The sequence below is a fragment of the Morone saxatilis genome, unplaced genomic scaffold (genome assembly GCF_004916995.1).
Source record: "Morone saxatilis isolate NCDOM2014 unplaced genomic scaffold, NCSU_SB_2.0 Contig9, whole genome shotgun sequence".
Taxonomy (NCBI): domain Eukaryota; kingdom Metazoa; phylum Chordata; class Actinopteri; family Moronidae; genus Morone; species Morone saxatilis.
The window spans coordinates 19,716,182-19,729,565 of NW_023340268.1; the positions used below are offsets into that span (position 1 = coordinate 19,716,182).

A 13,384-nucleotide genomic window follows, 5' to 3' on the forward strand; every position below is an offset into this window, starting at 1 on the left:
AAACAACCAATCAGAGCCAAGTAAGATAGAAAGACGCTTTGGGTGGGTGGCTTGAAGGTAGTTGATTGTTTAGTCTCATTCCCAGAGTATGTATTTGATGACTCTGGGAATGAGACTCAACAATCAACTATCTTTCTCAGGCTAGGGACCTGATTTTTTCACAGATTAACTGATGGTGAAAGTTATTACCTACTGCAGCTTTAACTAGACAATGCTCTCGGATGTTCCACCTATCAGATACGATTTTGTAGGTGTAATCTGCATCTCTGTGCAGATCTATGGCATGAAACATTTGCGATCTCTTGCTTCAGACCACTTGTGTTGTCTGCTTGCACTCCCAGCTTGCCTTTGATTCATCTCGCACAGCTGCTGCTGAATTCACTGAGGTAATTTAACACCCTGCTGTTCGCCCTGTTAACTTCACTGGCTCGTCTCATCAGTTCTTGTCTTTTTTTTTCCTCCCTCCTCTTTCTCATGCCTCCCCCAGTGCACACAGGGAACTAAAGGTCTGCTGGAGTCGGCCACTCGCTCCCCGCTCCTGTCCACCTCGTGTCCTCAGGGGAAACCTCAGACAGCTCATAGCTGCCCAGACAACAGCCCCACAGTGAACTCTGACCCCTCCCCGGAGCTCTCCGCGAGATGCGGGTCCCGCCATACTGCTAGCTCTCAAGGCGATACCTCCCCTCGGCGTCACACCAAGTGTCGCTCAAAGAAAAGTAAACGAGCGGCTTTGCATATTCCCAACCCTGCCTTCGATGTCCCTGTCTCCCCTACCTCTCCGGACGCCGGCCCCAGCTCCGAAGCCAGGGGCCACAAAGGTGTCAGCTTCTCCCCTTTGCACTGACTGACTTGACTGACGGCGTTCTCAAGTGAAAACACACATTGTTTGAAGCTTGCATGCTGTAACACAGTCAAATACAAGTGGTATGAATTTAAAAAAAAAAGTTCTTTATTGTTTGTTGGTTCTCTGAAGGTCATTGTGTCAGAGGATGACAATCACAAAGAAATGTAATTGTGTGACCAATTTGCAGTGGAAATAGGAACATTAGAGCAGACTAGATGAAGATTATTCTGGATGCAACTTGGTGCAGAATGAAAAGCATGTGAAAAGATGAAAGGAACTGTGAGGAGATGGAGGAACTGGTGTACTGACAGAGCCATATGTCTTTCTGATGATTCTCATGTAAAATGTGAATTTTACCAGCATGTCAGATCCATCAAATATTGTGAAATAGTGGCTTTGATGTATCAGGTGGAGAAACTCTGGGAGCTTGAAAAGCTTCGTACAGTGAGCTAAAGCTCAGGATGTGTATGCATCTGTGAGTAGAAAAGTTGCGTTTAAAGGGAAAGTCCATCACAAATATAGAATTCACATATGTCATTTCTATAACATTGTGCTGCTGAGTTTATAGTGTGAACATGAGCCAGTTTCTCCGTAAACTGAACAGCAGATCGGCAGTTTGTACCGATGATGTCATTCTGAGACATATAGGCAGTGAATAAGGGAATAATGGCAGCCTTGGAGTATTTTCAAGGCAATGGGGACCTTTTGTTATTCATATCTGAAAGCTCTTAATCTGACAAGTATGCCTACTTGACACAATGGATGAGCCCTTATCCCTTTTCAAAGGTCCAGTGTGTAACATTTAAGGGGCTCTGATGGCAGTAATGGAATATGATATTCAGAACTGCGTTTCCATTAGTGTATGATCACCTGAATATAGGAATATTTTTTTGTTGTTACCTTAAAATAAGCCGTGAGCATAACAATCTGCACTGAAAGACTGTAATGGGCCTTAAAACTAGAAAAAAATGCCAAAGATTTAAGCAAGTTGTGTTTATTACAAGCAATGAAAACTTTCTTAAAATAAGTATTTTGGGCGCTTTATTGATCTGAATTTAAGAATTTGTTCCTTAATCTAAGATTAATAATTAGCAAAAAACAAACAAACAAACAATCTCTTCAAACAGCACAATAAAGCATAAAACATTAAAGTGGTTTTATTCTTACAATAATAAAAATAATCTCTCTGCTTAATCTGCTGGGATATTAGGAAAACCACTGTTGTAACTTGTTCAATCTAGCTCAATATTAGCTGTAATATCTTATTAAGACAAAGTTAGATATATTTTCTTAAAACAAGATTACTTTTTATTTTTATTTTTAGACAAAGATTTTTTAATTTCTTGAGGTTCCTTTTTTGCAGTGTAGCCCAGATGGGACAAACTGGCTCTTGATAGGGGTGTTTTTTATGTGTTTTGCAGCAACCGTAGTTTCTCCTTTGCTCTTGGAAGGGAAGTTGCAATCAGCAGCTACACTGCTACATGCCACTAAATCCTACACACTGGACCTTTAAACGGTTGGTTGTGTCTCTCCCCTTTACATAACAGGGTTTCACCCCAGCTTCCGGTCTGCTTGTTCTGAACAGCTATAAACACTAATGCATTTAGACGTGTTAATACGCCAATTTGTACAAATGAGTTAGACAGACATTGCATTATTATCTAATCTGGCTCTGTTGATTTAGTATCTTTCAGTTTTCTGCAGATTTCAACAGGTTAAATTTAAGACTTTTAAAACCATTATGAATGCAATTTAGGACCTATTTCACGTCCATAGTAGCAAAAAAAAAGTACTTAAGATATGAAGGAAAATTGGCATTGGTTCCATGTTGTTTTGTAGTTGTTACAGCATGACCAATATACATTTTTCCCAGAAAACACATTTAAAAGTGAGATTGGCAACACCACAGGTAGCTCACCTGGTTGAGCGTGCGCCATGTACCAAGTACTTACTGCAGCTCCCTGGGTTTGATTCCAGCCTGCAACACTTTGGTGCATGTCATCACCTCTCTCGCTCCCCACTCTTCAGCTGCTCTGTCAAAAAAACCCAGCAAGACTGAAAAATGCTACTTTAATGTTAACTTAATTCATCCAATACATTTTTAAGACCTGTCAAATCCTATTTAAGACATTTTATGGCCTAAAATTCAGATTGCTGGATTCCGGTCATTTAAGACCCCAGGGACACTGAGTCTATAAACTAACTGATACAGCAAACCTGGAGCCTGGTAGTATTTCTAGCAATGGAGTACTTGAAGGGTATTTAAACTTTAAAAATTTTAAGCCTCACATGTTTTAACACATTTTTACAGGTTTTTCTTCTTCGTCGACCATCTGTAATATCTCAAACACAGATATATATATATATATATACAGAGTTCAGTTAGTTGTTCAGTGTCACCCCAAAATGGTCATGTGATGTCATTAGCACAGCTTTCTTTGTTTAAAGACGCTGACTTTACCATCCAAAATGTTGCAATTGCACATGTGAATTCTGTTGTTTGGGTTTTTTCCTTTAACTTTGCACAAACAGCACCGTGAGTTGAGCGTGTCTCGGTTGTAGCCATGTGTGCTGCTGTTCAGATTTCTGTGCTGTAAAAAACGGCAGCGAATGCAACTGCATGATAATGACTAAAGATGTAATTTATGGTATTTTTTGTTTATTTAAATCTTTCCAGACACCATATGTTTCACCTGAGAGGTCCTATGCCACTTTTTGTAGGAAAGCTGTGATTTGGATTCCTGAATATCGTTGTGTACCTGAACTGAAGAAGTGTTGTTCATTGCCTGCACCGCACCACCTCCTGCTTGTGTTATCATTAACATCACACAATGATTTAAGGCTCCCTTTTAAATGTCCTGCACACTTTGTATAAGCAACAGCAATACCTGTTCTCCTTAAAATTGTTTTACTCTGTGCGCTTCAACAAATCCTAGAAGATCTATGTGAATGGTTGGCTTGTTGGTTTGTTCTCAGGTGGAAAGCTGTAGGGGTATTCAATATGCAAGTTCTATGTGACATATATCCACATTGTAACCCGATGGCAATAGCTGCACAAAAATGCAATGATCCGAACAATCATCCCCATGCACTAAGACGTATAGGCATGCACACACACACTGATCGTCTGTAGTCCACCCCAAGAGTGTTAACACTGAGTAGAGCAGCATCACTTTGTGAGCAGTATTCTCTGTGTCAAAAGTCATCCCAACACCTTCTGGATGTCGGTGATAGTGAATGCAAGCAATGCATTTCTGAGGAGAAAAATGTTGTACTGTATTTGTGAAAACTGTAAGGTTATTTCAGCCGACACTCCTGTCAAAATAAAGGAAAAGGAAAATAAAGTTTGGTGAAATAAAGCGGCCCAGTTTGTTTTCATGCCACTGAAGTCCTGCAGTTGGCCACTAGATGACAGTGATGACTTATAAACATGGAGCAGATAATCCATTCACACTCACTGTATACTCTGTACATATTAAGCTCCACACATTTTTTTTAGCACTTTCATCTTCTTGCTCCGCCTCAGAATTCTTCTCTAAATACTTTCTCTTTCTCTCCTCTTTTGTAGTTATTTTAAAAAAATAATTCAATATAATCTATTTCCCCAGATGAAATGAAAACAGAGTGCTTTCAACATTTTGTGACTTTACTGTTAAGTCTGTCTAGATTTTTTTCAGTCACCTTTATGTAGTGAAACCCACTGAAACAATGCCTGAAAGCAAAACTGTTTTCAGGGAGCAGACAGGTGTAGTGCAGTGGTAGTCTCAAGGCTAGAGATGCGGACATGTGACTGCTCTGTTTCTGGTCTGAATTCCACAGCTGACTGTGAAACTGTAGATGGAGGAAGTGAATGAATGGCTCTCTGTCGTCAGCAGCTTTAAAGGGACACTTCACCCTTGCATTAAGCTTTTTGTGTCGTGTAGAAACCCAGTCATTAGTTTTGGAAATGGTCGTGCACATTCCCTCATTTCCCTTGAGAGGGGAGACAATACGAATTTTCGTGTGCACTTCCTGCTTCCAATGATGTAAAAATCTTCATTTCATCACTGGAAGCAGGAAGTCTCATATCTTTGTAGAGGGGGTGAGACTACAAACACTCTTTTCTCGGTCAAATAGGCACCAAATTCAAAATTTATGTTACATTTCGACTACATATATAACCCACTTTCAATAAAGATTCATGTTTCCACGGGTGAAATGCTTCTTTAAGGATATTAGAGAAAGAACTTCTTTACTATACGAGGAAAACTTGAAACTTGCACGAGAATAAATCTGTTTGGGTCTGTTCATCCTTCACTGAGGGAACCTCGCCAGAACACATTATCAAAGCAGCACAGATACCGTGTTTTGATCTTCATGCCCTTACAAACCCTCCAATTTGTCACCTCAATCCGTCCCAGTTATCGAACAGTAACATTAGTTAAGGGTCACCACACTAAAAACATTTAGATACAGTCCAGTGCTCAACTACAAACAACAGGAGAACTAGTCAATGTGACTGTTGGTTTTGGCAGCAGAATTATTTGGTGTTGGGTAAACTCTCTGATGTACAACAACAACAATCTTAGCTCGATATTAATACCACACAGTAACACATTCTTCCTGTACCTGTCCTGGTGGATGAAGAGCATCCTGAAGTAGTTGGAGAAGGCAGCGAGGACAGCTTTGTGGGCTTTGAAGAAGACATCTCCTATGGCCACAGTGCAGTCGCACAGGAAGCCAAACTCCCTCTGAGCGTTAAGCTGCTGCAGCAGGATAAGACCATGGTTGGCCAACTCCATTCTTCAACCTGCACAAAAGACACACAGACACACACAAGCAGCAGTGAGTTTCCTGTCTGGAAGGAGACCAGAGTTTATTGTGACCACAGAGAGTCAGGCTGACAGTGGTGATCTAAACGACCTTGTAAAGGCTAACTTAACACAACAGTGAAGAATCATTTCGTGACGCTGGAGACAATTTGTCTAGCACTGCTGTCACAGAAAACGATGCCAATTAATGGTGCGGCTCAGCAAAACAACAACATCTTGGTCTAATTTCTTCATTGTATTGTACAAGTGGGTACTTTTAGTAAAAAACAAGTTATTTGTGAATTCAAGACATCAGACGTGGAAAATATTCTTGTTCTAAATAAAGGGCTGATAATTTAATGGCAACCAGAGTGTACAGGCTGTCTTAATAGTCTTTAACCCCGCTGTGTACACAGAGAGGATTCCCTGTTGACGTCTTATAACAGTTTCAAGAACACCATTCTCCCTTTGCTCAGTCTCTACGTATGGTTAGGAATAAACACGCAAGTTAATTATAAATACTGTCTGACACAAGGTAACAGTGGCAGATGTCTCGAAGTATGAAAATCTACAGATGCCTCTAATGTGTCCTTTGTTCCTCCTGCTTTAATAGAAAAGCACTCTCACTTTTCTGGTCCCCCAAACATCAGCGAGAGACAAAAAGAAAGCAGACAGAACAGGCCTTGGTATCCAAAATCAATCTCGAGGAGCATTTTAGGGCTTTTCGCGCGTCCTGCCGACCTATGAGACGGCTGTTGTTGACCCTAAAGGTCAGCGGAGGACTACAAGAGCTTCGGGCCATCACATGATCGAGGTTATGGGTGTTGACACACATTCCTAAAGCAGAACTGGTTGGACCCCCTCCCAGTGGAGAATGGGAACAGGGTGAATCTCCTTTCTCCAACACTTTCTCCGCAGCCTGGGAAAGGTACGAAGACGGAAGAAAACGGATACCTCCATCAGTCAACTCACCGCAGATAATCTGAAATGTGTGACTCTAAAAGGTTACAAAAACACTGGGGAGAGCCCTCTACACGCGTGTGTCATCGGAGAGGTCAGAGTGCAAAGATGCTGTCACTGCAGCGCTTTCAGGAAAAGGATAGGTTTCCGTATATATCTCGTAGCGGTGAAGCAAAAGCAGGACCCGGAGTACCCGTCAACCATATCACACAAATAATTCAGTCGAACAGTTCTGCAAAAAAATCCAACCTTCACAAAAGTTACTAGAGCTTTAAGGATTAGCTGTATAACACATTAGTTGTAAACGACTATATTAATCGCCAAATATCAGTTTGAGTCATTTTTAAGAATCAAATGTGAATATTTTCTAGTTTCTGTAGTCCTTTATGAACAGTAAACTTTATATCTCCACACTGTGGACAACGCAAGACATTTCAGGACGTGTCTTTGGTTGATCAACATTTTCTGACATTTTAGGGATCAAAGAGCTGATCAAGAAAATGATCTGCAGATCAATCGATAATGAAAGTAATCGTTAGTTGCAGCCCCATTTGATTCAACCTTTGAGGCTGTAGTGTGCGATGCTGTTGAACTGTAACGCATTATACTTGTTATTGACTAAATGAGAGCTGAAACGATTAGCCGTTTAATCAATAAGCTGATCGACAGAAATTCACCAGGACGCTTTCTTGTTCCAGCCTCTTAAATGTGAAATTTGCTGCTTTTCTTAGTCGTAAATCAAAGAAAAATATGTAATATCTCTGGGGTTTGGACTGTTGGCCCGAAAACCAAAAATACAGGTACATCTTAACAAGCAATTTCTTCTCCAGAAATTACAACAATTAACATTTTATAGAAAATACTAGCTTATTAACTGATAGTGAAAGTCACTTGTTTCATACACGATCCAACTTCTGTCACTAATATTTCCTTTAAATTCAAAACAGATCCATTCTTTCATTAATTAGATCTCCACAATATCCAGCCATTGCTATTTTGCTGGAGTATCAGCTTTGCACCAATTTATTATTAAAAAAAGCTCGTTTTGAACTACATATCACATACTGTCTTTTATGGAAGTATTTACATTATCCCAGAAAGTCACTGGGCATGGTTTACCACCGACATGGTTGCTTGTTGGACAGATCTTTTAATCTTTCTTGTAAAAAAAAAAAAAAGTATTATAAATATGTTTTAGATTAACTTTAATTTTTATTAAAACATGACACGACTGTTTAAAATCAGCCACTACAACTACAGATCACATGATCCAGTAAGATAGCAGCATTATGTCCCCATGTGTTGATCAATACTAACTTGTTTGCAACAATAAAAGCACCGCCCCTGATGAGATGTAGACACGTGGAACAGTTACTTCCGTAGTCACATTGTCTGTTATTCTGAAAATACGCCGTTAAAACTGCCCGCGAGGAGAGCACGTGCGGAAGGTAAAACACTCTACGGGGAAAAAACGGTTCAATAATCGCGGATATAAATTAACAATTTAAGTATATAAACGCATTTTAACGGCGAGCACACACACACACACACACACACACACACACAAAATTGAGCGCGCCTAGACTCCTGCCGCCTCGGGTCTCTCTCGGTTGCTAGCGCGAGAAAACGGACACTCACGCGGTCGCGCGCAAACAACACACACACACACACACACATATAAGAGGAAAGAGAGCGAGACGCAAGGGGGATGGGGTTGGTCACGAACGCGTTTCTTTTAACTCCCCCCTCCCTCCGTGACAATTATAGATAGCCAAGTAGCCGAATAACGTAACACTACCGGTAACGTACGTGTGAGTATAGTGAACAAACAGCCGTACCTGCACTCTGCGTTAAATCCGTGGAGTTGTCGCCGTTGTGTTTGTTTGTTACCGGGGGACTCGTCCGTCCTCTCGCTCTGGGCTCGCAGCAGCTTGTACTGTTCCTCGCTAAAACGCAGCATTCGTTGGCGGCGGAGAGGGTCGTCCGTCGCTGTTTTCCGGTTAGGGGTTTTACGTTACAATCACATGACTGTGGGTAAAAAACCAGCCAAAAAAAAAAAAAAACAGCCGTTGTAAAAATCCGTTGAGCAAAAAAAAAAAAGGGGGCGGTTGAGTTAACGTTAATTTCCCGCACTGTGTAACCGCCGTGACATCAACATTCTTTTTTTCTTTTTTTTTGACAGCCGGTGAGTTCGAACACTAACGGCTGCGTTGACTCACTGTGTAATAGTTAACCGCCTCTGCCGTTGAACGTTAGACATAAAAATAAAAGCCCAACCGCCCGCTCTTTGACTGAAATGGACATTTTAACGGCTGCCTCATATTTTGCATAGCGGTTTACGTTTTCAGTGGAAACCGATAAACACTAAACAAGTTAAAGGGAAGTATTGTTTGAGTGGACATTATACCAACGTCAAAGCTAGGTTATAGCTTTAATAACACGAATAGTTAAGATATTTTAAACGCCTGGAGATTGTATGGTCATTATTATGTGACTATTGAGTAGGAGGCACAGGAATTAAACTATAGTGATCCTAGGATAAATATAAAATACGACACTGTCACTACAACATCACTAATAAACTACTACCATATAAATGCTGTAAAATATCACATGTAAACAAGTTTTGATAAGGTTAAATATGGTTTGTGAATATTTTTCTTGATAAGTATGTTTAATTATTTTATTTTCTATAAGTTTTGAAGTCTAAGTATAAGTGGAGGCTGAATTTGAGTCGCCCTAGTTTTGAGTGTATAGTTGTTAATTGTAATTATTTGTGTTGAAAATTATAATTATGAATTATACAGTATATTCAAAAATCCTCTTACTCTTGTGTTTTGTACTTCAATCATTTGATCTGTACTACAATACATTTTTACACATATATATATGTTAGTTTTTAGGGGACAGTTTGAGTTAAAGGACCAATATGTAGTATTTAGTGCGATTTGGCGGTGAAGTTGCAGATTTGAATACAAGGGGAGGATCCGGGAGGGGCAGACATCGATACGCGGCGAGCGTGTGTTCTGATGCCACTGCTCGGTCTAATCACGTATTGCGGCGAACGCTGGGGGTGAAAGGGGTCAAACGCGGTTGCCCGCGAGGGAGGTTAGCCGTGTGGGACTGTGAAGGGTAGGGGTATGCAGAAGTATACGGAGCGGGGGAAGGACGGGCTGGATAGCGTGCAATGGAAGAAGTTGCATGTGTGGTTTGCCAACATCGAGCGAGGGGTTGTCATTCACACAAGCGACCTGCTCTAGTACATGGGACGTGAGGAGTAGACAGTGTCACTTGTGACTGCAATTTAGGCCTCTAGTGTATATGTCTTTGGTTAGCGTTAGTAGTTGGGCTTGCACCGGCAGGCCCGACCGAGAGATGCTTTGGGGGGCGGAGGTGGACCAGTCCATTCTGTGTGGCGCCCTAGCTAACTCCCCATGTGGGCAAAAAGCATCAGCCAGCTAGGCTGAGTGGGCCTCGTCTTTCTATATATTCGAGTTAGATATAGCTCTTGATGAATTTGCATGCGAGGCGGGATCTATTGACACTTGTGGTTCGTAATTAGTCTGCCATCTGTCGAGTGAAGTATGAACAGTGTTGTTGTTACTCTTATATAGAACATGTAGGTTATATGCGCAATGTGGTTGAAGAAATGACCCTTTCAAGAGAAGAGAGTGCATGTTGTTGACTTTGAGCCACGAATTGAGGACCACTCTTCATCTTAGACCGGGTCAGTCGGAGAAAATATTTAAAGTGGCGTAACTATGTCCAGCATAAAGGATGAGTTTGTTCTATTTTGTCTGAGAAAGAGTAACATAGTAGCTGGTCCGTGGCCGAGGAAGGAGGGAGTAAAGAATATGGACGAGCTCTCTGTTGTAGACCTGCAAATAATATGTTCCGTATTAGTTGATTATTTTCTTGTTGTTATATAATAGGATATTCGTGGTGAGGAATTATATGGTTTAGGCTCTTAACTCTATATAGTATTGTTTTTAGTCATTCTCAGCTAGTAGAGTGGGAGATAATAATCGCATAGTGCAGTTTCGTTATTGTCAGAGTAAAGATTTATCGATAATTGTCAATGCGTCGCATTCGATCAGAGGGGCGCGATAGCAAACAATGCAATGGACTATCACACTCTATGAACGTCTCATTGTCATTGGCATGCGACCACCTGACGATGTCTGATTCTGTATATCAACCGATTGACCACACCAGCTGGCACTACTGACGGCGGTAATACACTGGAATACAATGCGAAATCGAGACTATTGTAGCACGCAGTCATGTCTCTGCGAATCGATAGAGCGATCCAAAGACTCATCTCTAACGCCGTGATGGATGTCGGTATAGTCAATGGATCATGCATTCCCTGAGGAGCAGACAGAAGAGCGTGCGTGAACGGGTCCACATTAAACAGTGAACAGATTGACACAAGCTAGACTCGATTTTTTAGCGCACTCCACTCATCATAGAAGGATATGAGACATGATTGTTCTCTAGATATGGAGATATGGAACAAAGTTTAGCCTATTTCGATAAGCATCTGCGAATGACAGCTATATCAAGGAGCGATAGCGGACATGACCAGTGAATACGGAACCATAGACGTTAAGTAGCAGTCGCACCTGTGAGATAATAGAGGATCACCGCGACTGCAGTCACGAGGCGCGTAGCGTGTGTATAGTCAGCTATAAAGCAACTGCCAGACACTACTTACACATCTACTTACAACTCGTGACTGGCCACCTCTTTATTTAGTATGTTCTTCTTTCTCTGCGTCATTCAGTTATAAGGTTTCTATATTCACTAGCATGAAAGGAATCACTTACTCTTCTTCCTTCTTTTGCTACGCATGTATAATAAAAAAATCATAGATATTATAAAGTTTGTCAATAACATTATGTCGCCCCAATGAATAAAAGTGAAAACAAAAGAGTGCTTTCAAACAAAAACATATCGTCTGTTCATGTACCGGTATCATATTGGAACTAGCTTAAGTCCTGTCAAATAGAATCAAGTTTTCGACCTACCTAATCTCTTTAAGTTCGCATGCTGAACCACCGAAGTAAGGACCCACCGAAAGCCAAAACTATTGATCATGCAAGTACATAATTACAAGGTGTGAGTCTACAGAGATGCGAGTATCGTCAGAGGCTTAGAGATCGGCCATGTAACATAGCTCTGTTCTGGTCTGAGTTGACACCAGCCGTGGACGTAAATCTGTAGATGGAGGGATAATGAAATTGCTCTCTGTCGTTCAGCCACTTTAAAGTGATACTAGTCACCTCTGTGCATTATAGGCTTTGTGATTGTTATGATGCGTGAACCCCAGTCATGATTCTGCTGAAATTGGTCGGCCCATCTCCTCAGTCGATTTTCCCGTGATGACTGGAGATAAGTATTCGGACTTCTAGCTGTGCACTTCCTTGCTTCCAGAGATTGTTATTCAAATTGTCATTTTTCATTCACTGGAAGCCAGGCAAGTCCTCATTGATATCTTTGTCAAAGGGCGGGTAGGACCACAACCACTCTTTTCTCTGCTCCACATACGCACTCCATATATGTCAATAATTTATGTCACAACTTTTGTACTACATAGGTTATGTGCAGACCCACTTTCAATAGATGAGAACTGTTTCACGGCTGAAATTCGGTGTATTGACTGCCAGGGAGGGGGTTCGTCAAGACTGAGCTGGGTTGTGTTGGGGTTGTGTGCGTATTGTTAAAAGAACAAGAGATTTGTATAGAGTAGAATGGGTCCTGGGTTCTGCGCTACGGTGTTTCACACCTAACTGTGTTTACCGAGTTTAGTTCAGTTTGTGTTAGGCGGGGTGTGAAACTTCCATGCGACGGTTCGCTGTAACTTTTCACACGGAGAATGGAAACAAGACTATCATGCTACGTTGGATCCTGGACGCAGAACTACCTCTTTGCATCAGATCAATGTTTTGATGCGTTGCCTTCGGACCATGGAGGGGGCAATAGGTCGGAACCTGGTCGCAGAGACTGGCTAATGCTGTAGTAACTTAGGAATTTCGATTAATTAGGAATCGAGCAGTGCATGAAATAGTCTAAGGTACAACAATGGCCAAACTCAGGGCCAAAAGGAATTAGGTAAGGTAGAGGAGGGAACGCTACTATAGATACAATAAAAATACGACTCAGAAATTGGCTCACGGGTAGAGGCAAGTATCAGGAAACAGAAAATAATGCCTGCTCAAGAAATATCATCTGAATCACTAATTTACCAAACTTCCTGGCAGGTCTGAGTTAAAGTTCACTGTTTGGGGGTCAGTGGTGCATTTTAAATATAATATGAAAATTCCATAAATATGTCCACTGAGTCAAGAGGTGAAATTACGAAATGATAAAAAGGGTCCCTTTGAGAAAGAGTTTAGTTTGGATCAAAAAATCGGAAAAGTCTTAAGTCAGACCAACAAGTAATGTGAACTGACTATGGGCGTCTCCCTGGTAACATAATCATGTATGTAGAATAATAAGATGATTTAAAAAAAAGACCTAAAACAATAAAACCACCCAAAATAAACACCACTAATTAAAAATAATAAATTTTTTTAATGTGGAAATTGTCACATCGCCGGGTTTGGTGCAAGCCCTCACGGCACCTTCCAAGACCAGTAGAGAGAGACGTGATGACAAAAACGAGCAGAATAGCGGAGACCGGTCCTAGTGAGGGCAAAAGCGAACACGCTGGTTCGTGAGGGGACGCGGTAGCGGGACAGCGATAAGCCAGACCAAGGACCTGGGGAGGGAAATAAAAGGCTCGTCG

At 41.3% G+C, this 13,384-nt stretch overlaps 1 protein-coding gene across 1 annotated transcript in view; it reads left to right on the forward strand.

The window, feature by feature from the left end:
* The window catches only part of zdhhc18b (zinc finger DHHC-type palmitoyltransferase 18b), a 12,907-nt gene extending 11,007 nt beyond the window's left edge, over positions 1 to 1,900 (forward strand). Inside the window, exon 9 of the mRNA XM_035681469.1 lies at positions 488 to 1,900. Coding sequence (XP_035537362.1) covers positions 488 to 844 — 357 coding nt within the window. The 3' untranslated portion in view covers positions 845 to 1,900. The remainder of the gene's footprint in view (positions 1 to 487) is intronic.
* The last annotated feature ends 11,484 nt before the right edge of the window (positions 1,901 to 13,384 follow it).